General features: G+C 36.6%; 1 protein-coding gene across 1 annotated transcript in view; it reads right to left on the bottom strand.

Annotated features, from left to right (window-relative positions):
* Positions 1-18,052, bottom strand: part of LOC121317892 (netrin receptor DCC-like) — a 267,527-nt gene that overhangs the window by 102,529 nt on the left and 146,946 nt on the right. The window contains exons 6-7 of the mRNA XM_041253988.1: positions 6,317-6,471; positions 4,981-5,101 (exon numbers count right to left, since the gene is read on the bottom strand). Of these exons, the coding sequence (XP_041109922.1) occupies positions 4,981-5,101; positions 6,317-6,471 (276 nt within the window). The remainder of the gene's footprint in view (positions 1-4,980; positions 5,102-6,316; positions 6,472-18,052) is intronic.

The raw sequence follows: 18,052 nt of genomic DNA, 5'->3' as shown, positions 1-18,052 counted from the left end.
TGTTTTACTCAGTAATGTTCTGTTATTTACATAAATATGCATAACGTGTTTTTGTTTTAATTAGCGAAGATAAATAGTTGATGGGCAAGGTACAATAAGAAATGCAAGTTAATTTAATATTTTTTGTATGTTAAAGTTGTATACAAAATAGAACAAGTGGTTGATGACCTTCACATGAAAATATAGTTTAAGAATGATGGTTAAACAAACATAATCTTGTCTTTCAGGAGTTACTTTAAATGGAAATACTTTCGAGCCCCCTCTGCTGGCAAGAGTATTTGCCAGCAGCTGCTTGACTTGATCCTCGGCTGTGCTGTGAAAGTTTAAAAAAAGAGGATAGAGGTTTCCGATAATCTGAAGTCACGCTGTTTGTGATTCCAATGAGACATCTATGTTTCTCTTTTGTTTTCCCTGTGAGAAAGAGATGTACAATAAATAGACCAGTGTGGAGTGAGTGCTATTCCTAAGTATCAGCATTTCCTTTCTCAGCAAGTGTTCCACTGATATAATAAACAGTTCCTCCATCCAGGGGTGCAAGTACAATAACTTGCTGCATCTACATTCCCGCTGTAGAGATGGTTACTGGAACAGTGAGAATCGACAGAACTCAAAACTACTAAATGATCACCACCCAGCAAGAGTCGCCTGAGAAGTCAATAAAGATCTTTTGGTGAAGGAACAACTGTCTTGAGAATGATCGATTCACAAAGAAAACTGAACTTGAAATTTGAGGACAGCACTGAACAGGGTCTATGGGGGCCAGAGGGACTTCTAAGTCACATTGTTCATTTAAAAAAATCACCTTTTAAAAACACAAAAGCTTGAAAACATGTGAGGTATTAACTGAAGTTGAATGTAGTCAGAACTATTTAATTAATCTGTGTGCTATTTTCCAAAGAGAGATTCAAATGTGTGATTTTTTCTATACAAATGTTTTTTGCTATTTAAAATGCTACTGGAATGAAATATATATTACTTACTGTGCAGTGCTTGTGACATAAACCACTCAGAGGGGATGTTAAATAAATTAATGATACAGGAGCAAATTCAATTACTATTCTATACCCAATTATTTTTCTGAGGATATTATACACTGGGTACAAGCTTTACATTTAAACTATACATTGCTTGCTTTTCATGTCTTATTTAAAATTAAGTACAGCAGCTTTTTGGCAATACAGTACTGGTGCTTTATAGTATTTTCTGCTGCACAGATAACTATTACACACAGTGTTGCATACTTTGTATAAGGCTGTATTTCTTTGCTGAACCACAGAACACCACCCTATTGCATGCAATAAAAGGGGATTCCACTTCAAGGAATACTTAACATGTGGAAATAATTGATTTAACCTTTAACTTCCTATAGTGAAATTGTAACATGATGGAAAACGTCATGTGCTGTAACAATGGCTTTGTAACGCAGATTGCATATTTCGTATTAGAAAGAATATAGCAATGTTATCAAATTCACATCTACATAATTGAAACTGCAGCAAGCAAAAACATAGCTGTATAGCACTGAAGCTTATTATTGGTAATTGGGGCTTTTCCATATAACATAACTGGTGTTACATTTATAAAATAAGTGGTAAACTTCCAAAATGCTGCTCTTCAGTATTTATACCAGGAATGTTTTAGAGACACACTTTACAGAACTTGTCTGTCAAGCTTGAATTCTCTATGATGTGCTTTATTAAAAGAAATGTCACACTCTCAGAAGAATACATTTCTTTCTCTTGCTTTGTACTTACTGAAAGACAGACGGACATAGTTGCAAAATCTCACCATGCTTGCATCCTTATTAGTTGCACCTCGGTAATTAATTGTGCTTGTTTTAGATAATGAAGCTATAAATATGTGGAGACTTCTTGCTTTTTATCAAAGAACAGGTCATAATAACTTTTAATAAAGCACTAGAGCTTAAACCCCATTTTCCGTGCACTACTTGCACCAGCAGCAAATAGCTACCATGAAAGGTCATTGTCTAGGCCTATGTGAGAATGAGATTGATGTGGTTGCCAGGGGCAACCCCCAGCCTTCCAGGAGCGGGTGTAGGCTGAACAGCTGTTCAGCGTAGTACACATGCTGAGCCTAGAATAGATGGTGGCCATTCAGCGGCAAAATTTCAAACAGCGAGGGCTATGCTCCTCTGTTCGCGGTCAGTCCTACCACTTAAATTGCTCAGAACAAGTTTTGCTGCCATCTGTGCATGCTGCCCTTTGTGGGATCCTTTGGGATGAGGTTTGCATTGTTTGAAAAGTGATTAAAAATCAGGGCAAAAGTAATCCATCATCTCCAAAGGGGAGTGAAGACAGTTACAGTGATGTCCTCCAGCTCATCCTGATTGGTTCCCAAGCCACTACTTTTGACCTCAGAAAACAGTTCTCAATCCCATGACAAGCATGACTAAAGCATAGACTGGTGAGTACAATTAACACTGTATTTACTTTGAGATAAAAGCAGCTTTAACTGAGGTCCAGGACACAAACTGTGATCCTAATTAAATCCATCTATATCGGCTTATGTTATAGTAATGCATACAACACATGTCTTCATGTCACAAAACAGTGTTTTAAATTTTACATCAAGGACTATAGAGTTATTTTATGGCAATATGTGGGCTATGTCTTACAATAGACATAAATTAGTTATTATACTATTTATGCATACCAATTTCTTCACCTAAGTCTAGTGTGCCCGACAACCCCTTTAATGTGGCCCATAGCGTCTGTCCAATTGAACCATATGTGGCCCGCAATGAAGAGAGCAGCTGCCAAGCACTTGAATTCCAGCGGCCTTTACAGCAGAGGTGCCCAAAAGGTCTGTTGACATTAAGCAGCAGGCAGGAAGGCAAGGAACTCGCATAACAATATATGAATATATTTCTGCTATGCTTGAACACTAATGACAGACTGGGACAACAATTTCTACTTACATGCCAGTTTTTGAGATACTAGTGAACTCTGCTAAGCAAGCAATGGCAGCAGCGGGAAAAAAACCTAAAAGTGCAAGAACAGCTTTGAACACTTCAGACACAAAGGGCAAACCTCTCTATGTTCTGTGCAAACAGTCAATTTGAGTCATGAAAGACTACAATGTTAAACCCCACTACGAAACAAAACACGCAGCATATGATCAATGTGTGGGTGAGCAGAGGAAAAGGTGGGTGGAGAGTCTTTGCAAGGAATTAACAACGCAGCAATCATTTTTGTTGAAAATAATGCCATCATTTACTCTCCTTTAAAGTTTAAAATACAATTGATTATTGTTGAGGTGATGGATAGAGCATTGTTTATTTGTGATAACTCAACCCAGCCAGAGACAACTTACTTGACTGGAAATGTAGAATACCCATCGCCTCAATAGTAATTGATTGTAGATCAAAGGACCGTAAAAAACACTGTTTTTAGTCCACCCCACATACCATGTGCACAGATGGTGATGACATCCTTCACAATGTATTGAATAGCTTATTATAGTCACTGACAACACTGCTAATGATTTAATTTTACAATTTATTGAATTTACTGTTACAGTCACTCGCATTGGAAGTTTTGGTTTTGTATGTTTTAAATTGACTTGTATTAAGAATAGTAATATAGTAAATGATTTGCTACTTTTAATTTATTGAATTGAGTGTTATAGTTGTCACTGGCAACAGTGCTAATGCCTTGAGTTAAGTTATTGACAGAGGGAGTAAATACTAAGAAATGATTTAAATGTATTAAGTTTGTCCTTTATTCAGCTGAAATATTGAAATGGCTAGCGACACAAATAAATGCTCTTAAAAGGTTCTAAAAGGGGTAATTCATGCAATGTTGTCACATTGTGGCCCTCGGCCCCACAGTAGCCTTGCTGTGCGGCCTTCTGCTCTGTAAACTCTGGACACCCCTGATCTGAACAAACAAAAGATGCTGTTGCTGATAAAATTTATTAGGGTAAGCATGAACTTCATTGACCAACACACCTGAACCTTTTGTAAAGGGCTTTTTGAAAAGCAGATCATCATACAATATTTTATTTGTCTGTAAATGTTAAATATCCCACTTGTTGAATTGCAGTACATGAAAAGCTGGGACTCCTGTGTCCTGACCAACATGCCCTGGCAAGCTAACCTAGAAATAAGGTTCACAGATATCAAGACACGAAAATGTCCTCAATAAACCTCATAGTGTTGGGAATGTGACATCTTTTGAACGTTAGGTCAGTGTTTAATTATTAGGCTTCAATTAAACAAGAGGAAGAAACCTCTGCCTACGAAGGCATATCAGATCAAGATTTAAACACATTCAAAGAACCACCATAGCAAGTTAAGCAGGCCTTTCATTGAGATTTCACACAAGACCTACTTCGGATTAAGTGCTAGAGCCAATTTACAGAAAGGAATCAAATAATGTTATTGTTATAAAACAAGCAACAAACTACATATCTGATCTAATTGGTTCATTGGGTATGTAAAAATATTGTACTTCAAAGGGTCAGCAACCCTGTGAATCTAGTCCCGAGCTCGCAACTCTATTCTTTTTATTTTATGGGCAATTTAACATTGAGGTCTTGTTTCTGTAAAGAATCAATGAACAATTAGCACATGCGGTGTCAGTGCCCGGTGATGTGGTATCCTCATGACGTACAGACTGCCACAAGCATTCTGAACTTCTAAATTATTGAAACAACTGAAGATAACCCAGACTTTACATTCCCAAAGCAGTTACAAGAGAACATTCCCAAAGCAGTTACAAGAGAACATTCCCAAAGCAGTTACAGCTACATAGTCTTCACCAATAGGACAGTTCTATGCTACATATTTTGAACACTCAGATGTATCACTTGACAATAAAAGAAAGGTGCATGCGATCTGCATTTAAAAAATGTTCCAACTATGTGGTTGTATAGTATACAGCCATTTCTTGTTATCCTAGCTTATTGGAAATTAGATGTATTGTACTGTAAAGTAAAGTTTAGTAGAACATCACTTACCGGGTTCCTGGATGATAAGCTGGGCAATAGCTTGCACATTCCCTGCATCATTCTCTGCCACACACTGATAGAACCCCTCATCCGATTTTACTAGACCCAGGATGTGAAGGCTGCTGCCACCCTAAGATTCATTAAAAAAAAATACTACTGTTTCAGATACCTTGCTTAAAAGGGCCCAATTTTAAAGGTTTTTTTTTTTTGGTTTTGTTTTGGTTTTTTTACGATTCGTAATTATATAGCTTTTATCAGGCAACAATGCTGAAAGTCCTGTATTCTTTAAAAAAAAAAAAAAAAAGTTATTTAATGATACACCAAATAAACGTAATAATAAATTGGGCGCATTGAAAGATGTTTTCAATTTTAATGACTTGACAGAATGAATCGCTGGTTCACGTCTCACACAGTCTAACCATTAGATGAGAATATTACTCAGGTAATGGTTGTTCTAAAACAAATCTTGCAAAACAAATGTTTTAATGATTAACTTCTATAACCACTTTTGAATAACACACTTGCAAAGGGTAAGAGAAAAATGGCCTACACTGGAAGGCAGAGATACCTATGCCTCTTTAAGTGCATTCCAAACCAGGACCTGGTTCCAACACAGATTACTACCTGCTAGACCAGGGGTTCCCAATCACGTTCCTGGAGGGCCATTTCAATCCATGGTTAACAGATACAAAGAAACAACTAAATACTTTAGGGATGGGGGTTTAATTAAAGCAGGGTTAGAACAGGGTTGAAACAAAAAACAGGACTAAAACAGTCAACTTTGCCCATCACTGTGCTAGGTAAGTGACCATGGCAACAGTTTGTCCAAATAATGTCCCTGCAAAGTATAGTATTGCTTTTATAAACTGAACACGTGTTTCTGTGTTTGAGAACCTTTTTAAAATGTGTTTTATATTTAGGACTGAATCGCTTTCAATTTGAGCTGCCATTCAAAGCAAGTTTCTAGAGGTTTTAGAGGGCATCTACCCTTAGATAATGACGGCTCTACTTCGAACCTGATTGGCTGAGACAGTCCCCGAGTTTTATAAATACCTAATTAAAAACCTTTACTTGGTTTAATTAAACATTTGAAGACTTGGTTAGAACAATACTCTGGACAGCTTATTTAAATAATTAAGGGCATAGTTAGAACAAGGTCCTGGACTGTGATGGATTGAAAGATCCATAGGTGAGCACTACTGCAATAATTTTAGTTTTTAAAGTTGGTTTTCCTGCTACATTGGGGACGTGTTTGATAAAAGACATGTTTGGATTAATAGATCCCCAGCTTCAAAAACTAGTCTTTAATGTTTGAGTCATGTTTCTGAAATGTTGATATACTTACCACAATCTGAAAGTAGTCGCTTGGGATAACCACTTCTCCATTCTTAACCCACCGAACGGTGGGTGCAGGCTTTCCTGTGACAGCACAGTCCAACTCAATATCCATGCTTTCATAGGCGTAGAGGTTAGAGGGGTAATTCAGAAACCTCGGAGGTACTGCCAGAGAAAGAGAGAGAGAGAGAAATATATATTTAGAAAGGACAACAAGCTAAAGAAAATTGGAAAGCAGTTCAAGCAGACCTTTCTAAACAGACTATTTAGGGATCAGTCATGGATGAAAAACCCATAAGGAGAAAAAACAAACCACTCTCTCTGTTTACAATGCTAATAGTTCCGGACTGGCGTGTGTCTCTGTGGAGCCTGATATGGAAATACCCTTTTCATTGTCATTTAATAGTCAGTGTTTGGAAACTATTTTCCAGCTATGTATTTGTATTATCCTGCCTGCTGAGGAAGTATTGGAAGAACAGTGTTCGCTTTTATACTCATCATGCACTGCTTCAGAGCCTCCATATACTCTAAGGAACAAGGGTACAAAAAATCCAACTTGTTGAAAAATCAATAGTCCATTTTTTTAATGTTTCTTTAATTTGGACTAACCTTAGCATAAACACAGGAAGTATCATCCAGTTCTCACATGAAGTGATACAAATAAATAAATGAATGCATTAAAAAAAAAAATAATTCTGGAAAATCAGAACACATGTACTGTATGGCAAGCCATGTGTTGACTGACTTTACAACTGAAAAAAGGATTACATGAGTAATTTTGATTTAAACTGCTCTCTATGTTTGGGCTTAATTTGTGTACGTGATGGCACATGAACCACAGCCACTGGTATGATCATATATAGTAACAGGTGGCAATTTTCTTCCTTTTTCTGAAACATTTGTAAGTAAGGGCTAATCAAGAAATGTAATCAACCCTTTGACCTTTATGGATTTGTTTCTGTCCATTTTTGACAATATTGTTGAAGTCATTTTAATTTAAATTGTGTTTTCAAGATTGGCCTACATGCTTATACAGTACACTTCATTTATAAGAATTACTGATATAACACCACTGGGACAAAATCATTCTTATACTAACCATGCTAAAATACACAGTTTGTAAAAAATGAAGCAATCCAATAATTTTGGAGCAAACTGACTGCATGTAATACAATACTGTATCAACTGCAATGAAGTGTACAACCAAAAAAGCTGTTTTTGGTTTTGAATTTGATAACATCTAGCGTGATTAGGCATGTACACAGCATGTATCCAGTATAATCCCTGGTCCGCAGCAACTCCCAGTAGAAATAAAGCAAGTTGCGCAATTTAAGTGTGAGTCGACATGGCAAAAAAAAGAAAGTCGCTTTCTGCAGACGAAAAACCCCATCTACTGGAGTGCTACGATAGTATTCTGAAGACCAGTCAAAGAGATGCAGATCAGATATTGGGCATTCCACAACCTACACTGTCTAAGGTTCTCAAAGACAGGGAGAGCATAATACAAAACAAAGGAGACTTGCAGTTAGGTAAGGCACCTATGTTTGAGACAGCGCTTGTGAAGTGGATCAGAAATGCCAGAGAGAGAAAACTTTTGAAAACAAACAGTTTCTGCAACACTGCAGGTATTATAATTTTTTTTGTTCTCTGTAAGTGAAACATTATTTTAATGAAGTGAATACACATTCATTGAATACATACTGAGTACAGCACTGTTATTGTGTGATATGCATGTAGAGGGAGGGGGATTGTGCAGCAGCTCGGTGAGGAGGGAGGGGATTGCAGAGCTTTGTATCTCTGCTTTGTGAAAAACACTGAGATTTGTATTGCAACTGAAAAAAAGCAAGCCACAGATGCTTAAATGCAGCAGTAGTCCTGACAATAAAATATTGTACTGTAATGTCATTTTAATTCAAAGGCTATTTCATGTAACACTGCACACTTCTCAAGTATACTGTAGTAAAATAGGATTCTGCAGCCTTGAGTAAATACAATCATGATCATATATCAAGTTACTTATTCACAAGGACTTGTTTTGATTGTTATGATGTATTGTCCTCAGTGATTGAGCACCACTGACATTTGTATATTGTATACAAACTGCTGATGAGTGGAGGCAATGCTTTTGCTAATTATAATCATATAGGTCCGCTTATAAGAATCAAATGATTATTATTATTCTTATTCTTATTATTATTAATTTATTAATTTATTAATTTATTAGCAGACACCCGTTATCCAGGGCAACTTACAATTGTTACAAAATATCACAGTACGAAGTATCACATTATAAAATATCACATTACAGATAAGAGTAGTTATTGAATCAACCTTGTTGGGATTTACCCTCCCCTTTGTATGAAAAACCATTAAGTATTCTACTGTATTGGCTATACACATATAGCAAACAGTATATTGCTGTATACAAGGGAACTACACCTTTTTGCTAAACAGAATGATGCTGTATGTTCATGAAACTGTTCAAAGCTGCCATTGAAGCTGTAACAGTCAAGAATATAAAAACAGGCTTTGAAGGAAAAAAATCCCTTTAATAACACATAAGAAGCTTTGTGAACAGGGACCACTGTTTCATATACAGTACAGAGCTTCTGGCTCTTGATTATCCTTTGGTGAATGCTTTGCTAACAGAGGTCAGAAGCTGATCCATAGTTCAAGAGCTGTGAAAGTATAATGTTACTTGGTAACAATAACATGTATTGATTAAGAGGAAAAGCCATTGAAATGTGAAATTGTAACAGAATCTGTGTAGAAAGCGAGTGTGGAGTTCCTGCAAATGCAGACAAGTGTAAATGCACATGGATCATTTAATTTGCATTCATTCCTTACTAAGCTAATGAATGAGGACAGCACTGTGATGTTTAAAGCAGATCATGCCAAACTGGGATGGGCTCAGGACCTTCCGAGACATTCAAAGAGGAGGAGCTTTAGACTTGGCAGATTTCTAGACATATGAAAACCAAATCAAGAGGCTGCAAAGCTGTGCCCTGCTCTGACAGCTGTAGTACACAGAATGAATGTGGTGCACATAAACAATTGGTTGTGAAGCAACAACTGAAAGAAGCAAACCAGCTGAATAAAGCTCTAAAAACACACACACACACACATGCACACTTTTTCCCTTTCATTTGTGTTATCTTCTCTAGCAGCTACGGTAAATAACCAGCAATCCTAATAAACCCAACAATAATACGCAAACAGAAGAAAACACACATGTCAGCTGAATAATGATTAGACTACGCACAAGCAGGAAAAAAAAGCAGTTATAAGGAAGTCAATATATTATGTTGAAACTTGAATGGAGCAACTCATTTGCACTGGGAGTTTGCATTGTTGTCTGCCAGGATCTCAGATCAGTGTGAATTTCAGCCAACGTTATTGACGGTCAATCTTTGAACCATTCTGGCTTACGTCCAGCTCCATTTTCCCTACTGGCTTGTATTGTGCTCTGCTCTAAGCTGAGATTTTGTTGTGGTGCCAATTGCGTTATATATTGTTTGTGACAGACGAGCAAACTACTCTCATTCTATACCAATACAATTAAAGTATAAACAACACAAAATGTAACAATTTACTGGTAATCAACTGTATTTAACAATAGTCATGACACACATTTATCGACTACTCCCTCTGAAATTCAAAATAACTTATATTATTTAATTATTAAGCTTCAATGTAGACAATATGTATTTAAGCTACCTGTACAGAACTTCTACACTTGCAACTATAATGATTCAGTACTCTGTACCAAACGATGGTTCAGTCCTGTTAATTTTGTATTTGTTAATTCTGCATATACATGAAAGGTCGAAAAATAAAAACTCGGGCGCACTGAACTCAGTAATGCACGACAGTCCAGCGATAATTGGAACCACAACAGCTTATATAGTCTTAAGACGGCAGTGGCATAGATCTTGCTATGTAATCGGGGTGTGGAAAACTGACACATTCTTTTTTTTTTATTATTCCTTTTTTATTCCTTAGCAACTGTAGAGGACGATAGTTTCTCATTGGGTTTGGACTATTCACCTGACCCGCCCACACTCATCCACATACTCGTGTCGTGTGGGAATGTGGTAGCAAACATGTCGCAGCACATTTTTGCACAGATATCAATTACATCTTTGTTCAGCAAGTCAGAAAGTTATATGGACAATTAGTAGACTTAAAAGGTAACAATACATTGTAAAATAATGTTTAATGTTCACAAGCCTCTTCATTTAACCTAATCAGTTGTTGCAGCTAATGTAAATTGAATCCATTGATACAAAGCTGAATTCACAAGCTATTGTTTCATTAACATTAACAAAAATGACTGCAAAAGATTTAGAAGTGAGTAGTTTTTCGAGACTTACGATTATACTGTAAATACAGTATAATCGTAAATCTCGAAAAACTACTCACTTCTAAATCTTCTGTAGTCATTTTTGTATTACTTTAGTATAAATACATGTTAATTTGGATTCATATGTTGTTTTTTTCTGACTTTATGTGAACGAAAAGACACACATTTGCCCGTTTTCCCATTGGAAATAGTGATATTTTGAAATATCACTGTCCTGGTCACAAAAGCAAAACTTGTGGGGAATAATAGCCATTTTCTATACTTTTGAGGCATAAGCAATTAGGAAACAACACTTACTACCCAGGAACAAAACAAAAAAAAAAAAAATTGTTACACAGTGTAATAATAATAATAATAATAAATAATATAATAATAATAATAATAAAAACTGCATCACCCACATCTAAAATACACTATTTTTAAGTTCATGTTTATTTACAAATACTTTTTCTTCAAAAATAATAACAATAATAATAATAATAATATTACAGGCTGCTATGAGTCTTGCCTTAGGTGAGAGAGATGTGGCAGAATTTCCTTTTTACAAAATATTATAAATATAGGTGTGATTACATATGGGGTACATTTTGTTAAAAATATTTACTGTGACACAAAACACTACAAACTAATTGGGTGGTGGCAAATTGGCATTGCACACTGAGTGTGAAAGAGGGATTATTATTTATGTGAAAGAGGATTTTTATTTATGTATTTATTTCTGCTTGGCTATTCTTGCCGCAGACCTGTCAGAACTCCCTTATAATCAGGCATTACAGTATTTTTCAATAGGCTTACTGGGGCATGGTCATTTTAGAAAAAGTTAATATGTGACATGTTTGAAGTAGACTGAAATTCAGTGCTTTGAAGTTGTGAATTATATAAAATGATAAAGTCTAACAAACAAACTGAAACAGTATTCATGAACATTTTAATATCATTAATATTATTTACTGTATCTTAACGTTAGCTTATGTAGGTGCACCTATAAAATTGACTTTAAGACACGGTTGTTACTGTAGCACTCATTTGATGTAGTGCGGGGTTCTGGACCTCGCACTACATCATCTCCGCCTAGGGCCCTGCACAGCCTAAGACAGGCCCTGGGAGTTGCTGTACCTGCGAGGCTCCACCATGTTTCATCATGTAGAACTGCTCCCCGAGCAGACCGGGCTGCTCAACCGAACAATTAGAATAGGTTGACCAGTTCTGTTTGGTCTGTTCGATCTCACGAAATTACGCCTTAAACATGCAAGAACCAAGAATCCTGTTTAAACCCATCCTTTAAGTTGTTGACAGTGCTTTATCCACCAAAGAGTGTTAGGAACCGAGATCTGTGTTCAAAATAAAGCAGCTTTGTCACAATTTCAGAATAGATAGAATACTAAGATTCTTCTGCTGCTGGTGGCTTAAGGGGACCCCAAGACCTCTGTTTTTGTTTCTGCCTCCCCATTTTTTTGACCACCAGCCACCACTGCTCTAAACTCAAGGCTGGCTGGACTAGAGTTGCTGCATCTTTAGTTATCCACTAAATACCAAATGCCATTATTTTCCTCTTAGGTATGACTTGGGGCTACCCTCACTGGATCAGTGGTACTGCATAACAAAATGTAGAAAAAGTCTATTTAGTGAAAATAAATTATCACAATTAACAATTTTCTTCTTGGTAATTCACATTATGCTTTTTTGTTATTATTTATTTGATGTAAGCTTAATTTAACAAGACATATTTTTGTATCTATTTAAATTTAAATCCAATCACGTTTTTCCCCCCAAAGACTGAAGAAAGTTTGATGCAATGCAAATATTCTGCCCGGTATGAATCTGGCCTCCTTGCCTCTTTACAGTCATTCTTTCAAAATCAATTTACGTCAGTTGGGGAAAAGGGCTTTGACAAATGACAATACCTAAAGCAGGAGGAAAAGCCAGCTAAGCAGAAACGGCGCTGCTGTGACTTTGAGTGAGTGCGCCCATTTGAGAGGCTGAAGGAGGGCATAATTGTCAATAAAATTTAAAAAAAATCACATCATTCAGCCTAATCCCTAATGGAAATGATGTGACCACGACAACAGGATGAGCAGGTCAGAACTCGCCACACTGAAACTACTGCATGCCAATCTATAATAAAATATATCATTTTAGGAGGGATAATGAAATTCAAGTACTTCTGCATGCATATACTTCATAGCTCCTTTTAAATTGTTAAAAAAAAAAAAAGGTTTTCTTAACTTATTAGTGTCATGCATTGCATTGTCAAGACATTACAAACCACCTTTCCCTTACAAGAGACCAAGATCCAACCAACAATATATTGAAATACAGGGGAGAAAAAAAATATATCAGGGGAGAACACCACTGTGAAACCCATCCTTTACTCCAGAAGAACAGCCTGTATTACCAGCAGGGACCAAGTTAAAATTGTTTTTGCCCAGCAGTACACAATCTGTTTTGCACATATGCTTCTTTTTTTTTTTAAAAAGGTTTCATGGCACTACTTTATGTTTAGTGGTCCTTATTGTCACTACTGTGTAAACAGCATGTTGCAACGTGAAATTAGGAATTACATGCATGTTTGTCATTCATTCTGTATCTTTTGTTGCAAAATCAGCAAGTCATTTTTATGATTCTAAATATTTTAACATGCTTAAAGGACTATGTCCTGTATTTCAAACAGCATGTGGAGGTGCACTTGCTCATTCAATAATAGAGTCAGCATTCTGATTATTGAATTTGCTTCTGTCATATTTTCTGTTTTTAGAGTAGGTTATGGGGGCCAAAGATTATACTGTAAAATCTTAAAGCCCACAGTAAATTGTGTTAAACTTGACAAATAATTTCTAGTCTATAATAATAATGCCATAAAAATACATTTTGCATAGTCTATTAGGCATATATAAAAAAGTATTAAATAAGTATTAAATAAAGCTTGTATCAGATGTCAGTGGAAATTTGTGACTCAACAACAGTGAAATCCTAATCATGCCACAACATTATAATTTAGTTCTCTATAAGGGCCACTGTGATTCTTAACCTAAAGATGTAAGTTGGGTCTGCTTTTTGTGTATTCAGGTAACATATGGTGTTCCTTCTTATACAGACCAAATACACCTGATGTGTTTTGCAGAGTTTTGTGTGAAAGGCAGTTTGGCATTGTAGCGGGGTGTACTGTTACGGTGTGGGTATCTGCTGAGAAACGTGAGCGACACAGAGGGTTTGTATCTGAAACGCCACTCAGGCGTCCAGGTTTTATTTATTTAAGCAGTTGCAGGGTTGGTGGCCACCACTAGGGTACCAGCAATGTTAGCCCTAGGACCAGAGGATATATACTTAGCAGTACATGAATAACAAAAAGGAAAAACAAAACAGTTCAAAAACAGATAAGAAATAAAAGGTGGCCAAGCTTGGGCCCTGCGCTACTTCCGCTGCACAGGGAGGTCCCGCACCAGGAACCTTCTTCCTAACAAACTAAATAAACTGTGGTAGGATTAGAAATCCCCTAAAGGGCTCCCGAGTGGCACATCCAGAAAAGGCGCTCCGCGGGGAATGCAGGATATGCCCTATAGCCTGGAGATCGCATTTTCGAATCCAGGCTAGGAGTTCCTAGGGGGCGGCGCACAATTGGCCAAGCGCTTCCCAGGTAGGGAGGGCTTAGATCGGCAGGGGAATCCACGGCTCACCGCGCATCAGTGACCCCTGTGGCTGATAGGGCGCCTGTGGTTCTGCAGTGGAGCTGCCAGATCTGTGTTGTCCTCCAGTATTATAGGTCTGGTGGCATTGCTGTGGATCCACAGTACGAAACAGATTGGCCGGAGCACATTTCAGAGGATACGTGCTCCAGCCGCTGTTTCTTGAGTCGGCTGGGGGGTGGCGAGCGGTTAGCCGAGGATACAGATAATTAGGCATACTAAACTGGGGAGGAAATTAGGTTAAAAAATTGACGACGACTACATTTATAAATAAATTTTTTTCCAAAATCCCCTAAAATAATCCCTACTGTAAAGTCCTTCACCTCCAGACTGTGCAGACAAAGCACCAAACACACAAACAGCACGGCACCAAGAAGAACAAAGAAAGCCTTTTCAGCCTCTTTTGAAAGGCAGGTGAGCAGGGTTAATTGATTGTCAATTGTTTAATTCACCTGTGGCTACCTGCTGTTTAATTAGGCAAGCAGGTAGGTCTAACCTCCCAGCACTGCCATCCAATTAAACAAATTAAACACATCATTATTTACAACCCAACCCAAAACCATATTTTATTTAGAAACCCCAAAGCAAACCATACTATTTACAGGGGCAGGCCTAAGCACTGCCACAGGCATCTATAAATTATGTTTGGTAAATTAGTCATGAAAGAGTACATGGTAGTGGCTGAACGTTAATTGCTAACAAATTGCCAATTGTCTTCACTTGGGAACCCATTCCCAATAAACAGCTGTGTGTTCTTTATTCTGTTGTGTTGTAATACTTTTCTCCAATTCCCTTTTCATTGTCTTTCAGAAGTCTAGCAGTTGGCGATGAAATAATGTTATTTTGCAGTTGTTGTTTTTTTTCTTTCATTACTCTCAGTGATGTGATGGGACATGTTGATATTTTGTGAAAGTTATCATTCCAAAAAATAAAGTCCAAATCTGAACACTTATTTTGTTATTACAGTATAGAAAATAGCATTGCAACAGTTTGGTTTTAATGTTGGTTTGTATCCCATTCCCTGCATCTAAAGCTGGATGTACAGTCTATCTGGAGTCAAGTGTACAGACGGTTAACCCATGGCAGAATGTACACATGTTTAGAAAAGAAGAGAACAAAGTCAGTTGCGTATTGCAGCTTTAATAAGTTTACTTGAAAAACTATCCCTGTAATCTTTGTTGCCTTAGGTGAACTGCCTGCTCGTGCCATTATGAAAATACCATAATCATTATAACAGGACATCATCTGTAAATACATACTAATACAGTCACAATTAAGAGAGACATTTATGCTAATTACTCCTTTGTTGAGTTTGTTCACGTTGGTCAATACGGAAGTCAATAAAGTTCCAAAACTATTGATACCTTTGTTGTTTTAAAAGAAAAAAATAATATATGCAGCCTAAAAATGAAGTCAATACATGGCTGACACTTTAATTAAATATGGTTTACATGCTATTGTTTTAATTCTGAACCATTGTAATATCTGTAGCACCAAATTGTACTTTTATGTTTTAAAAAAAAACTTTTAGCTTGTTAACAGTACAGAGACAAGATATACACAGGTGTATGCTGTTAAACTGGGTTGGTGCTATTCTTGGTACAGCATATTGAATTGAGCTTTTTTAAGAAATTATCAATTAAAACAGCAATATTAGTTTTCGGCGTTTATAGATACCCAATGGATTTATACATGTCATTTGCAAGCAAAAAAAAAAGCCTCTTTGTTCGTTTTCTATTAAGGTGTGTCTGTTACAATGGAACAGGTCCGCAAAAAAAGATTGCAGTGCAGAAAACACATAAGGCTGATATTGCTTTTTCAATGACAGCATTAACATGACAAAACAAAATCTATCTGGCAAAACTGGCAATATCTCAGAACCGGGCCTAACCAGTTTGTCTTTCTATTAAAATGTAAATATTTGCTGTATTTGATTTAAATAAACATCTGTTACGTGTATTGAAAGGAGTCACCCCCCCCCCCCATTTTCATTCTAGCTTCCCTGGGGGAGAAGTCATCCCTGAGGCTTAGCAGAGAACTGACAGCCTGCCACAGTACTGGCAACATTGACATTTGGGGCTTTTAATTTCCTCCTTAAAAGTCTCATCAATTTTTGTAAAAAGAGCCTCCCTCATTTAGAGATGTCATCAGCTCTTCGAAATTGGTGTATACAATATTGGCCCACATTGCTGCATATTCAGTAAATGTCTGATGCAACCCTTTTTAACCCTCAATTGATTAAACATTGGTCAGTGCACGATTTGACTTACCTTATAGTCACACACAGCAAAAATGTGAATTCGTCAAGCACAATATGATCTAAGCAATATCAGATGACAATGTAGTTTGAATGTATATGCACTACCTTCACAGGAAGTGCTTTCCAAGGGTAATGAACTGCTATTTCCCTGCTCAAAAGCTAGCTTGGCTAGATAATTTTCCAAAGGTTATGGTATGGTACAGAATTCCTGAAGACTTATTTTTTTCTTTCCAATAACTCTTGCTTTTTGTTATCCACAGCCAATGCTACTAGACTGGAGTTATAGTTACATGTATTTTAAATACACATAAAACAAACAGAAAAGAAGCCTAATGTACAAACCACTGAGTAAATCAATATGACACATGTAACTGACCATGAAACAGCAGTTTGATGCTACCATTAACATATAGCTTATGAGTAAGTGACCTTCATACTGGCAAATGTTTCAAACACCACTGTCTAAGCATATCTGTCACGTAAGATAAAATTTTCCGCAAATACAGAGATGTTATTTATGTCAAATCCATTATCCTTTCCAAAAATGTGTGTTCGTTTAATGAATATTTTTGGGGACAATTCATGCCCAAATATTTACAAAGAAGATCTAGAATGTATATGATATTATTTATTTATTTATTTATTCCAGAAACATCTTGCATATTTATTGTTTTCTAATATGAACTTTATAACAGTTAGACCACTTACAATAATGATCGCCACTCACTGTAAATATCTGATAGCTCTTGTCATAAGGATATATCATTTTCTATCACCCTTTCCACCTCCAAGAATATCAAAGCGTACCTTCATATGCTTTTCCTGTTTACTGGGTCTTCATGAGGACAAAGAGGCTAACAAAACAACAAGAAAACAGTAAAATAAACATGTCTATTGTTGCATTATAGATGTACCAATATCATCAAAACATTTCCATTCCATTCCATTGTATGCACCATTTTTAACCTCATTTTAAGTAAAGGTCAAGTGTCTTAGGTTGGTATGCCTGCGAGTAGCTATATCTATATCTGTCCAACGCGCCGATGAGAGTTACATGAATGCAGGATATATTAGGGTCTTTCTTTCTTTCTTTTTTTCTTTCTTTCACTTTGCTAGTATAGGCCACAGAAAAAGCTGACTTCATGAGAGTAACAGTAAAGCCTACAAAACGTACACAAGTAATCAAGGACATTAGTTTTTAAAGCCTTGGCTATTGCTACTGCAACACTAAATCATAAAGGATTTATTACAAACATTACACTTCTGAATCCAAATGGATTTAAAAGTAAAAGACATCAATTAAAAAACTGCTTCAAACCTGTGAGTGAATGTCCTTAGACTGCTGACAGTTCAGACTGGCCTTAAACAAAATGCCACAAGATTCTCTTCTAAAGATAGTCAAAGTTAGTAAAGTGCTCTCCAGCAGTAATTTAATTTCAT

The sequence above is a fragment of the Polyodon spathula genome, chromosome 1 (genome assembly GCF_017654505.1).
Source record: "Polyodon spathula isolate WHYD16114869_AA chromosome 1, ASM1765450v1, whole genome shotgun sequence".
Classification (NCBI taxonomy): Eukaryota; Metazoa; Chordata; class Actinopteri; order Acipenseriformes; family Polyodontidae; genus Polyodon; species Polyodon spathula.
Note: the sequence above shows the minus strand (reverse complement) of the source record. Positions and strands in the feature narration are given on the sequence as shown.